At 42.6% G+C, this 12459-nt stretch overlaps 1 protein-coding gene across 1 annotated transcript; it reads right to left on the bottom strand.

Moving 5' to 3' along the window:
- Positions 1-9049: 9049 nt before the first annotated feature.
- On the bottom strand, positions 9050-12107 carry LOC108156410 (centrosomal and chromosomal factor). The gene has a single exon (XM_017287855.2). It carries the CDS (start codon positions 10956-10958, stop codon positions 9126-9128), a length of 1833 nt encoding a protein of 610 aa, XP_017143344.1. The 5' UTR covers positions 10959-12107; the 3' UTR covers positions 9050-9125.
- Positions 12108-12459: the final 352 nt, after the last annotated feature.

The raw sequence follows: 12459 nt of genomic DNA, 5'->3' as shown, positions 1-12459 counted from the left end.
CCACAAAATGTGGTGGTAGGAGGGCCGGCAGGAGGCTGAGGTATTCTTTGCACAATGACAAATACGCTGGATGATATTTCATAAAGAGAAGCTGTTTCTAATTGTGCTGCCATCTCGTAAACAAGAGTCTACGGAAAGGGCTATTATTATTAATGTATAATCCATTCCTTAATGCACCTAGGAAAACAAATTATTCTGGAAATGGGAACCCTTTTCATCCCTTTTTTAAAACGTTGAAATTTGTTTACTTAGGAACAACAACATTGTACAAAAGCAATGGAATTATTCCTTCATTGATTAAAGAAAACATATTTCCAAACCATATTTTAATGAATCTGCAATAATTCAGTTTTTCAGATATTCATTGGATAAAGTGGTTTGGAATATTCATCAGATTTTAGTGTTCAGTTCAATTGGACCCATAAAAACTTTATCAGTAGCGCAGTCTCCTATAGCTCCCCTATAATTTCTGTAAAAAAACCTATAACCAATTGTTTTTCCAACTCTGAAATAAAACTTTATGGAAGGGCATTTCCTGGCCGTAAACCCTTTTTTCCATATATAAGCCATATTATTCACCTCCCCATTGTAAAGGCAAAACTCATTTGGTGTTATTCAAGTTTTCCTCAAATTAATATTCAATTAATTTGCATTTTTATTGTGTTCGGTTCAGTTGTTCTTTAGGGTTTTTTTTTTCTTACGCATGCAGCCCAGTATTACTCGTATTTATGATTCCATTATATCCATAATATGCTACAAATTTATTCCATTTCTACCACTTTACATCCTCATATATGTATACGCATTAAATACATTTTGAAATATATTTTTTGTAAGTGTATTTCCATTCTACATAAAGAATTTACAAGAAACTTGTTTGGCTTCAATTGGAACAGAATATATGTATGTATCATTAGAGCTGGGAATTGTATGCCTCGTATATACTCGTACATATGTAGAAAAAATAGCATAAATAATGCAAATGTTCATCTAACAAAATATGCAAAAAAAAAATGTTAATTATTAAAGTGGTTTCTATTTATACAAAATACAAAGTACGACGGTGCAGAACAATTATGAATAAAACTACTATCACATTGAAATATATATGAATATATATATGTATATATATATATATATATGTATATGGTTTTGTTTTGTCTGTGAAATAATTATAATTTATCATTAAATACATATCTACACACGCAAAGCGAAAACTGAAAAAAATTGTGACTTGTTCTGAAATTTTTCACTAATTTAACAAAATTCGTTCATTCGACATTCGAGTTTTATTTCTCGTCTGAGTATATGCGAACAATTAAATGAAAAATCCGTTTTGTAGCCTTGGCAGTTTCGATTCTTAGCCTAAATCCTAACCATAATTAGCAGCTGTTTGAAGAGCACGCGAGAGCACAAGAAAAAGATTCACAATGGGATTTCCAGTAAATTAAGAAATATCTTGGTGTTAAATATTTAATTTTGTTCACAGCAGAATTGATAATAATTCATAGTTTTTTTTTTGTTGTCTGTTTTAATAGATTTCTATCTTGTTGGCATTTTTCATGCTCGATAAGTTTTTGTTAATTCAGCGCTCGAACTGCTGGATATATTTTTCTCGTTTTCTGGTTTTTGTTTTTGGTATGCAATCCACCGCTCCATAGCATACCATACCATACCGTACCCTCGCGTATACCGGATGGATTGCACACGACACGTACATATCTGCATCTGTATCTGTATCTATACATACTACCCGTAAACATATTTCATTATTTATATAATTTGCTGATGGCCTAGTTAGTGGTTATGCGGCGGCATAGGCGTAGTAGGTATAGTATACCCGTATGTGTAGTGTAGTGTATATTGTACATACATACATTTGTATGTACTATTTAGATCGTCTATACTCGTATCAATTTGTTTAGCTGGCTAATTTTCGCTTTTGCTTTTGTTTGTTGTAAGTCACAATATGGTTGGCTAATGCAAGTTTATGTGTATCTTATGTGTGTATCTATATGGTAGGTAGCTATGGTATGCATGTATGTATATGTATGTATTGTATGATAGGTTTGTATATGTATCATCATCTATTTAGGTCTGTTCGTGTCGGCCCAGTTTTGAGTGGAGTTTAATTGCCCAAGCCAAAGCCAAAGCCCATCCACAGACTCAGACTCAGTCTCAGACTCAGACACAGACACGTTTAATTTGCTTCTTCCTCTGCTATAACTACATTTCTGTTTCGCTCTTTTTCTCTCTTTGTACACTTGTGTCTCTATCTCTATCTGTATCTGTATCTTTTCCAGCTCAAAACATTTGGCTTGCCATCTGACATCTAATTTTAGCTTGTTTCCATTGTTTTTTAGTAGTGTTTTTAGTTGTCTTGTGCCTAATAGTTTACTTTTTAGTACACTTTTTATACTTTGTATGCCTATGTGAGTACAGTGCGGTTCAGGGCTGTAAAGCAGTCGAAATCTAGATACATTTGGCATTGCGAAAGTTGAGACAAACCATTGACCTCTAGAGCGATAAATATGGGAAATAATCGCTTAAGGCAAGTTATCGATTTTTAATCGAAATAATCGAACGCCTTAGCAATTCAAAGCAGGGTACTTTTGGATAACTATAGCTATCCCAAGTTATCGAATTACCGGTAATTATATGTTATATGTCTTTATTAGAGAACTTTTAGCAGTTTTTAAATAAATCATTTGTCGAATATTGTAGCTTAATGGGTGTTCATATTGTATTTCTGATGAACTCTGATGATGTAGGGTTTTCCCTGCCGTTTAGACCTGAATCGCACTGTACCCCCCACTCCGTGCACTCCTCCTCGTCGTCTTCCTCTTAGTAATTGTATACCCCACTGCACTTAGGCAGCTGTAAGCGTTAATGCTTTTTAATTGTTTGTTGTGTGAGTGTTTTTTTTTTCTTTTCGTATTTTTATTTCTTTTGTGGATATTTTTACGCTATCTAACTAGTTTTACACGTTGTCATGTTTGTTTGTTGGCCAAGTTTGTTGCCAGGCCAAGTCTAAAGTTTGTAGTTCAAGTTGCTGTTGCTTTTTGCTTTTTGCTTCATTATAAAGTGTTTCATAGGCCTTTTCGAAAGCTTTTTGACCTTCCTGGGTGATCTCTCTCCCTCTCTGTACAGTCTTGGCCAACTGGCAGGCAGTTTAAGTGATTTGACTTTGGTTTAGCAATGAACAAGATTTTTGTTTAACTACTCGCACTTTTGGGCCAGCCGAAAGTGTTGGTTTTTTGTTATTTGTTATTGCAATTGTCAGAGATGTAGGGAAAGGGAAAACATGGTCGAGACCATCTCGATCATTTGGTACTATTCGTACTTAATCTTGTGTGACACTCAATGGAAAATCTCAAGATCTGCGGACTGTATTCAACGTTCGAGAGGTATCTAATGTTTAAATTGTTTCTGTTCGAAAAAAAAACCCAAAAGATGAGAAGCAGTAGAACTATGACTCTATTTTGATCCTTGTTTTTATATACCCGTAATTAGTATATTTAATATACAAATGTATCTTTAGATTATAAGAATCTTCAGCAAATGAGAGATAGATTTATCCTGAACCAGCTTAGATCTCAATATATAGTATCCCCATATGGTTTTTAGGCTTGCAATGTCTAAAAATATATATTCCCACCATAATTGGAAATTAGAAATCTATGACAAATCGCTCTTGACATCATCTCCCAGCCTCTGACTCAGCTGAAAATTAAGGCTTAACTAAGCCTGACCAAAAAAAAAACAAAAAAAAAAAAACAGATTTCTATTTTGTTTGGCTAATTATTTATAGTTTTTGTTAAGCTTTTTTTGGGGCTTGGCTTTTGAATACTCGTATAGCCATACACAATAATTTTGTATAATTTTATAATTTTCCATGGAGAGGGAGAGAGCAGGAGTAATAAAAAGACAGACAGAGAAGGAGGGAGACACAGAGGGAGAGAGAGGTCAATTAAGTGCCATTAATTTGCCTTTTTAATTAATAATTTATATTTGTAATTTATTTAAAGCCGCTTTTTAAATCGCTAGACATGCTTGTTATTTACATACATACATATACACCTCACCCCCACCGACTGGCTGTCCATCTCTTTCCGTGGACATGCAATCCATCGCTTTGCCTCTTTCTCTGAGTGTGCCTGGTTATTCATGCATATGAATTATGCTAATTAGTTACAGCTACCGCCTGACAATATATAATATACGTACATATATATCTGTATCTGTTATCGCCTTTATCCAATCTGCTATATTTTTTAATTAAAGCTTATTAAAAACTGTCGCTCTCTTCCATCTCTGTCTCTATTTCTGGCATAAATATTTATTAACCTTTATGCGCACTTAATTTATGACTTTTAGAGGGGTTTCGGTTGGGGGGCACAGCAATTACCAAAGGCCTAGAAAATATTTAAATTCATTTTTTTTTTCGCCATAAAAATGTTTTAATTATGTCAGAAATGATGTAGTCGCAGATTGAAGTTGACCCAAAAAAGAAAAGAAAAAAGTAAGACGTGAGGAAAGAGGAGAGAAAAATGTTAAACAAGAAAGAAAGGCTGGCGTTTGAAAGGCGAAGCATTTGATACTCTTTTAAGCGCATCAATTACTACTGGCACAAGATGTAGTCATCAGATTTGGATCAAATGTGGCTTGGAAAGTAACTTTTCTTGAGTTTTCTTTTTCCATATACGATGGTTTTCGACTAATTATGCTCAAAATTGAGTTATTATGGGCTCTTAGATGCAAACGTCTGTTAAGTATACCAATAGCTTTCTGGCAGGGCATTGAAAAGCAGCAAAGATAACCGGTTGCCTAGGTCGGTGTGTGCCTCTCTCTTTCTCTTCCCACCTCTTTCGAGTCGGCGTTGGAGTTTCCCCCTCGCTCCGCCCTCTCCCGCTCCACACTTTCTGAATCTCTGCCGGGGGTTCTCCTTTCCCTCTCCCTCCCAGTCTTGAGTCCACGTCTGTTTCCGAGTCTGGCTCTCCGTCTGGTAGTCGTGGGGTCTCTCGCCTCCCCGCCCCACTCTTCATTCTCCGCTGACTCGTAAATATCAACTTTATGACCAGCCTCAATGCGAGTGTCCTCAACTGTTGCCCCTCTCCCACTGCTCCTCCACCCAATCCCTCGCACGAACAGAGCTTTGGTGGCTGCCACTTAACTCCCCCGGTACGCCCCCATCGACCCACACACACAGACAATGTTTGGGTTAGACAGCTTCCGATGTCGCGGCTTCTCTTTAGTTTTTTTTTTGTATTTTGTTTTTTCTGTATTTTCTGTCTTGGGGCCGTTTCCACTTTGTTTTGTGTTACGTTTTGTGCTCTCTTTATTCTTCGACTTCTTTTTTGCTGGACTTTGTTTAATGCGCTTTTGCGTCATTTTATTTTGAGCAATTTTTGTTATTTTCGAGTGTGTGTGTTTGTGTGTGTGTGCGCGTGTGCATTCTCGTGTTTAAAAATAAACTAACTGTAAGCGCTCTCCCTCTTACACCCTCTCTCTCCCTCTCTCTCACTCTGACTCTTTCAGTGCAAGCTTTTGGGGCATTTTTGTTGTTTCTTTAGGTATTTCTGTATTTTTATGCCTTTTATTTGCATGTTTTTTCTGTGTTTTACTTTGCTTTCTGTTTGCTTTTGCTTGGTTCCATTATTGGGTTTATTTATCCGTTGATGACTTTTAAATGGCAGATGCTCTGCCAAATAAAAAACAAAGAAATACGTCTAAATAAACTCAATTAGAGAAGAAAACCTTTTAGTTGACCTATGGACGACGTACTATCGCCCCTGTCCGGTAACGCCCGTGAATGCCAAAGGGGGGAGGCAACTTATAACGGAGGTCGTTCATAGAGTAGAACTAGCAGAAATTCGAAAGTTTCGGGAATGAGAATATCTGTACTTGCCATGCAGACAATCATATTGAGAACGCCTTGTACAGGAAGTAGTGGAATTCAATGAATGAAGTTCCTATTTTTATTCAGAGCCTTCACTATATTAGCCACTCATTCCTATCAAACCTATCTTAATCCCACAAACCTCTCTCTCTCTTGCGTTCCTTTCTTAGAGATTCCTAAGCACACATTCCCATTTGGGCAAATAAAAAGCAAAAGCACTCGAGTTCAAGCACAACACTCGAGGGTTCCGACCCGGGTGTCTGGTCATTATCTTTTGATGCCCACACATGGCACTGGGAACCATAGCCGTAGCCATAATCATAATCAAATCCCAGCCAAAGTGCAGCCTCAATTTAGCTCACTAATGCCACACAATCCAGACGAGCACCACCTGACAGTCCGTCGGCCAGGGGAAGAGCCGGGAGACGAGAGAGCGAGCCGGGAATGACGACAATGGGCGATGACCTCGCAATTGAGTGTGGGGACGGGGGCACATTCACTCAATCAATCGCTCAATCGCATGCAAACGATTGTATACGGAGGGAGGGACGCAGCAGCAGCCACAGCATCAGCAACAGATGATGATGGAAGTAAATGAAAACAAGAGATGAAGGCTTCATTTTGGGAAAACGAAGAAGAAAATACCCTTGGAAAAAGATCTTCTAGATTCCTTTGAGAGATGTACGATATAGTCATCGGAATTTGTCGAGAGTTTACCACAAAGACTTGTGTTTCTACAATCGTCCTATGGAAATTTTTGATACAATGATTCTGTTGAAATACAATTTCACGAAACTATAAACTTTCAGCTATGACAGAGCCGGACACGGCTGTTGATTCCAACGAATTCGAAAATGCTTCGCGATACCCTCTAGCATGACATACGACAAACGACAGCAAAGCAGACGATCTGTAGTATATTTTAATTACGTTCAGTGGAAATTCTTCTTATCTGTGAAGCAATTTAATATGAATTGAATAAATGAATAGAGATGGCAATCAGCATACGAGTGGGACAGCACCATTCAGGAAATCTGGCGCTGCTTTCTACGCTTAAGAGAGTTCGGCTGTGACGGCGACTGCGACTGCGAGTGCGAGTGCGACAGGGGCAGACGGGGCCAGTTCCTGCTTTAGTCTCTCTCACTATCTCTCTGCGGAATGGACTTGGACTCGTTTTGGAGATCTAGGGCAGGCCACAGTGGGATGAGTCAGTCTGCGGTCGGTCGGCAGGGTCGTATCGTTTCGTTCGTTCAATGGGAAACGGATGTCGTTTATTTTTCGTTCCCCCAAAAAAATAAAACACTCTTTAAATTAATTTGCTGATTGCTGGCTGGAAATCCTCACGAGGGTTTCGTTTCGTTTCGTTCGTTTCGCTTTCCTATGAATAAATTAAGCGATTATGTACTTCCCGGAACTGCTTTTCTCTGAGAGAAACAAACACAAATCGTTTTTCAGCCTTTAATCAATAATCCCCGCGGGGACCTACGCCCAAGGCATGATAACAAAAAACTTTTGCCTCTGGGCATTAGTTTTTCCTTTAGAATGGGGCCCGGGGCCCACTGTGCGATGGCATAATCAGCAAAAGAGAGCAGAGGAGACAAATGAAGAATGCCGTTGGAATGAGACTCCATCACCCTCTCCCTCTCCCTTCCTCTTTCTGTTGTTCAAAGGTCTTCCATCAATGACCATAATCAATCACAGAGCCACGCCGAAAAATGAAAAGAGAAAGAGCGAACCAAAGCAAAGCTGAAAATCAAATTAAGTGAAAGACAAGGGGAGAACAGCCACCCCAAAAAAAGGCCGGGGAAGGGGAGTGCAAGTGTGAAAATTGAGCCACAAAAGCCGACGGCAATTAAGTGTACGGTAGAAGAGGATGGCAGCAGTCGAAGCCTCTTGCCTCTTACTGTCTGTCTTCCTCGCGCTCTTATGGGAAATGAACTGAAAGTGGAAACTGCTAAAAGTCACGGTAAATCCTCTCACTGTCTTTCTGCCTTCCTAGTTTTTAACGAAAAGTATTGCGGAAAAGGGAGTATTCTATAGAGAAAGGAAGTACGGCACAGAGGAAAACCAAAGTATATACAGCGACTATCTGGGGACTTTATTCAAAGACAGGTCTGTACATTTGGGATACTCAAAACACGGCAAAAGCTGAACCACACCCCTCTTATACAGAAACAGCTGATCGTCAGGGTGTATGCAAGTTGCACCGCACTGGAAATACTCTCACCGTTTGACTCTGTTTTCACTTATGCCTTAGCCAAATCACTCTAACCATCTCTTATGCTCATTCTTAATCACTCTAACCATCTGTTTTGCTCTTTGTACACATTCTACCAATTGAAAACACAATTTTACTTAATTTTTTTGCATATTTGCGCTTCAAATTACGTTGCATAATTTTGAATAATTTTTATTCATATTTTTTGTGTTGTTTCCTTCTCTTAATTCACCATCCGAACTCTTTCAATCATCCTCCTCTCTCCTCGTCTTTCTCTCATCTCATTCTCATTCTTTTGGTAATAATTGTGGCATTTTCCATAATTTGTTTTTCTGCTATAACATTTGTCGTTTTTGTTTAATTAAATATGCATATAATTATGTAATTTTTAGCATTTGTTTGTTGACTTTTCCATTTTTATTGTTGGTTGATTTGAATGTTTGTTGGTTTTTAGGTTTTTATCGCCTTGGCTTTTTGTTGGTTTTTCATGTTTTCTTTTTTAATTTAAATTAAATTAGATACTAAAATTATTTTATAACAAATATCACTACAATAGTTTGCATTTTTTTGTTGTTTGTTTTTCCTTTTGTTTATCAATTACTACAATTACTAGAAAAAGAAACAAAAAACACTTTTCATCCGTATCTTTTCCTTCTCCTTCTTCTACATCTTCTTCATTTTCATCTTCTGAGGACAATCTTCTTCATTCATTCTTTTTCTTTTGGGAACAGCTCTAAACAGAATTTAGCTTTAATTTTTTTGTTTGTTTTTTTTCTTATTTTTTGAGTCTAAAAGCGTTTGGGGGCTGTATGAGGAGGGGATTACAGGGTTGTATAGGGTTGTATGGGGCTTTAGTTTTAGGGATAGAAGAGATGGCCTATATAAAGGGGGTTTGTTTTCCTATTGGCTATTCCTTGAGGCGGCTATTTTCATCGACGTTTACTTGGTAAGCGCCTGTCTCAGTTGGTTGCTGCTTCTTCTGCCTCCGCGCTGCTCCTGGGAGGGGGATCACACATTGTAGCAGGATATCTGCTGCTGCAGATGCTGGAATGTGGGCGTCGCCGCCGCGGCCGCACCGAATGGCACAAACGAGGTCTGCCCCAGGCTCCCGGCGGCCACGGCGGCTGCGGCCAGGTTGAGGGAGGCCGCCGCCGCATAGGGGTGCATCCGCTGCGAGCGCAGGTACTGCCGGTACTTGCCGCTCAGCTTGTCCGTGGCAGAGGTGGCGCCTCCGGTCGATCCCGGACACGCGCCCGCCCCCGGACCCGCTCCCGCTGCAGATGTGGGCGTCACGGTGGCGCCGTACAGCCGCTGCATGGGCGTGGTGTCAGGGCCGGCCTGATAATTGCTAGGAACTGTGGCCATCGGCGAGCGGTCCATCAGCATGGCCATGCTCTGCGCGGGCGCCGCCCCACCCACTGCTGTGGCGTCCCAGGGCGGCGGGGGCAGGCAGTGCTGCTGCTGCTGATGGTGCTTCGAGCTGCCACCGACGGAGGGCGCCGTCTGGCCGTAGTTCGAACCGGAAATCATGGCATCCCTCTTCCCAGAGGCGCCGCTGGCTCCTCCCGCAGAGGCGTTGCTCCCCTTGGCCGCGTACAGGGTCTGGTGGGGCGGGGGTGCCAGCATATGGTGCGGCGTCATGGCAGTGCGAGCGGCTAGTGCCGCTGCCAGCTGATCCCACTGGCCCGCCGCGGCGGCGGCTATCGACGCGGAGCTGGCTGCGGCTGCTGCCGCTGCTGCTGCGGAGTGGCTTTGACTTTGGTTTTGACGACTTTGGTTGCTGCTGCTTCGCTGCTGCTGCGCCTGATGCTGCTGCTGCTGCTGCGCTTGATGCTGATGCTGCTGCTGCTGCTGCTGCTGCTGTTGGCGACGCACATGCTCCTGCTGCTGTTGCTGCTGCTGCTGCACGGGATAGTGCGCCTGCTGCGACATCTGCGACATTTGTTGGTGCTGCTGACGCAACTGTTGCTGCTGCTGCTGGTACACCTGCCTCTGCTGCTGCTGTTGTTGCTGCTGCGCTTGATGATGCTGCTGCTGTTGTTGCTGCTGCTGTTGCTGCTGCTGTTGTTGCTGCTGCTGCTGTTGCTGCTGCGCACTCTGCCTGGCTCCGCGTCGCGCTGCACTGCTGCTGGGTGCCGTGGCGGCCGCTCCTCCGCCCCCGCCAAGCGCCGCTCCACTGCTGACTGCACTGTTGTTGGCCGTGCGGGCCGTCGCCTGCATGTTGTTCACGAAGGGACTGCGCCGCTGCGACTCCATTTTGCGGAAGTAGCAGGGATGGATCATCAGCAGCGGCTCCACGCGCTGTCCGGCGGGTGGCTTCGGCTGGTTGGGGAGCTCGTACTCGACGCTGCAGTCGACGTGCAGTGGAATGCTGTAGTCCTTTTGAGGGGACGCTGCCGCTGCCGTTGCACCGCTGCTGTTGGCATTGCTGCTGCTGTTGGCGTTGCTGCTGACAGAGACATTCTGCTGCTGCTGCTGCTGTTGGCGTGAGGTGGCGACGGCGGCGGCGGCGACCTGAGTTTGGGCCGCCGCCGCATGGCTGTGGCGGGTGTTGGAGGCGGGCTGATGTGAATGTTGCTGCTGCTGCTGCTGCTGTTGCTGGCGGTGATGCTGCTGCTGCTGCTGTTGGAGCAACTGTTGCTGATGCGCTGCCACGGCGGCATGGTACATGTGTTGCTGTTGCTGCTGCTGCTGCGCTTGGTGATGCTGCTGCTGAGCCTGACTGTGCTGCTGTTGTTGTTGCTGCTGCTGCTGCTGTTGCAGGGCATTCAAGGCGGCAGCGGACATGCCGTGGGAAAGGGACGACATGTCATAGCTGGCATAACAGGCGGCCATCGTCATTGTTGTGTGTGAGGGGGAGAGAGTGTGTGCAAGAGAGTGTGTGCTTTTGCTGCTACTCTCTTCTACCTCTACTCCTTCTGCGACTGCTGCTGCTGCTGCTTCTCCTTCGTTAACACAGTTATAATTTTAGTTTTATTCTCTGCTTTTATTGCATTTTTGTGATTATTCGTTTTGCTTGCTTTTCACTTGTGAAAAAAATTCAAGACACATTTTTTTCTTTCTTTTATTAGATTTCTTTCTTCATTTGCTTTTGCTTTTCTTATTCTTTTGTATTGGCACTGGTAATCCAAAAAAGAGAGCGCGCGGCTAACGGTTGTTGTGGCTGCAGGTAATCCGTGAGTGTGTGTTGAGTGTGTGTTTTTTGAGTGTGTGTGTGAGAGGAGGAACCTTAATCCATTTGCAGCTTATTCCGTTCGGAATTGTTGCTGCTTTCTATTAGAACCCGTATTCGTATCGTATTTTACTTTTACTTTGTTTAACTTTGTTTCGTTTATTGTATTTTGTTGTATATTTAGCGTTTTAATCAGTCTTGGTTTAGTTTTTTGTTTAAATGCAGCGCTTAGAGTTTTTACTATTTTTAGCTGCGGCTTTTATTTGTTTTTGCTTTTCAGTCTTTTGTCGCGCTCAGTGTACTGCTTGGCTGTTGGCTGGCTTACAGTTCTTTCTCTGGTTCCCGTTCCCGTTTCCGTTTCGGCTTTCAGTTTTCAGTTTCTAGAGAAATTGCGTCCGAACGCGTTGGCCAGCCCGAGCATAGTAATTCTGATTAAGCATGGCACTATGACGAACCGTGCGGCGTGCTGAATGCAGTGGGACTGTGAGCGCGTTTGCTGAATTACTCGAAAGAGAGCGAGAGCACGTTTTACTGAACAGAGTGAGAGCGTACAACAGCTGTTCACCACCACCGTTCGTTCCGTTTTGTTGTTACTTTTGGCAGCGTTTGAATTGAGATTTTCTTGGTTTTTATCACTCAATTTTGCATCACTTTTGTATCACAATTTTGCCAAAAAAAAAAATGTATTTGGTTTTCTAGTTGAACGTTTTTCCCATGTTCTTGTCGAATTCTTCGCGAGAGTTTCTCATGGAGGCGCGCCTTGGTCGAGATTTGTTCTGTTCGGGTCGAGTTCTGGGCAGCGAATGTGGCCGTGTGGCCCTCTGATCTTAAGGTTTGCCTGGCGTCGCAGTCGCAGTCGCTGACTCTGCTCTCTTTCTCGTTCGGTCCCTCTGCTCTCTCACTCTCACCCTTCTTCCTTGTTGTTTTACCTGCCGCACAGCTGATTCGTGACGTCGCGTATTCAGCAGTCCCTCACACACGCTCACACTCACACTCTCTTTCGCATTTTATTGTTGCTGCATGCTGCTTAAGCCAATTGCATTCAATGGCAGCATATGGCCGCTCTCCGGCCTAAACACTCTATATCGCTCTCTCTCGCTTCGACTTACACATTCAGCCGTATATTACTACCACGGCGGCCATCTTTACAACTGTTTTGGTGTTTGAACA

This window comes from Drosophila miranda, chromosome 2, assembly GCF_003369915.1.
Source record: "Drosophila miranda strain MSH22 chromosome 2, D.miranda_PacBio2.1, whole genome shotgun sequence".
NCBI classification, from domain to species: Eukaryota; Metazoa; Arthropoda; class Insecta; order Diptera; family Drosophilidae; genus Drosophila; species Drosophila miranda.
The sequence above is the reverse complement of the archived record's forward strand: the minus strand, read 5'-3'. Positions and strand labels throughout refer to the sequence as shown.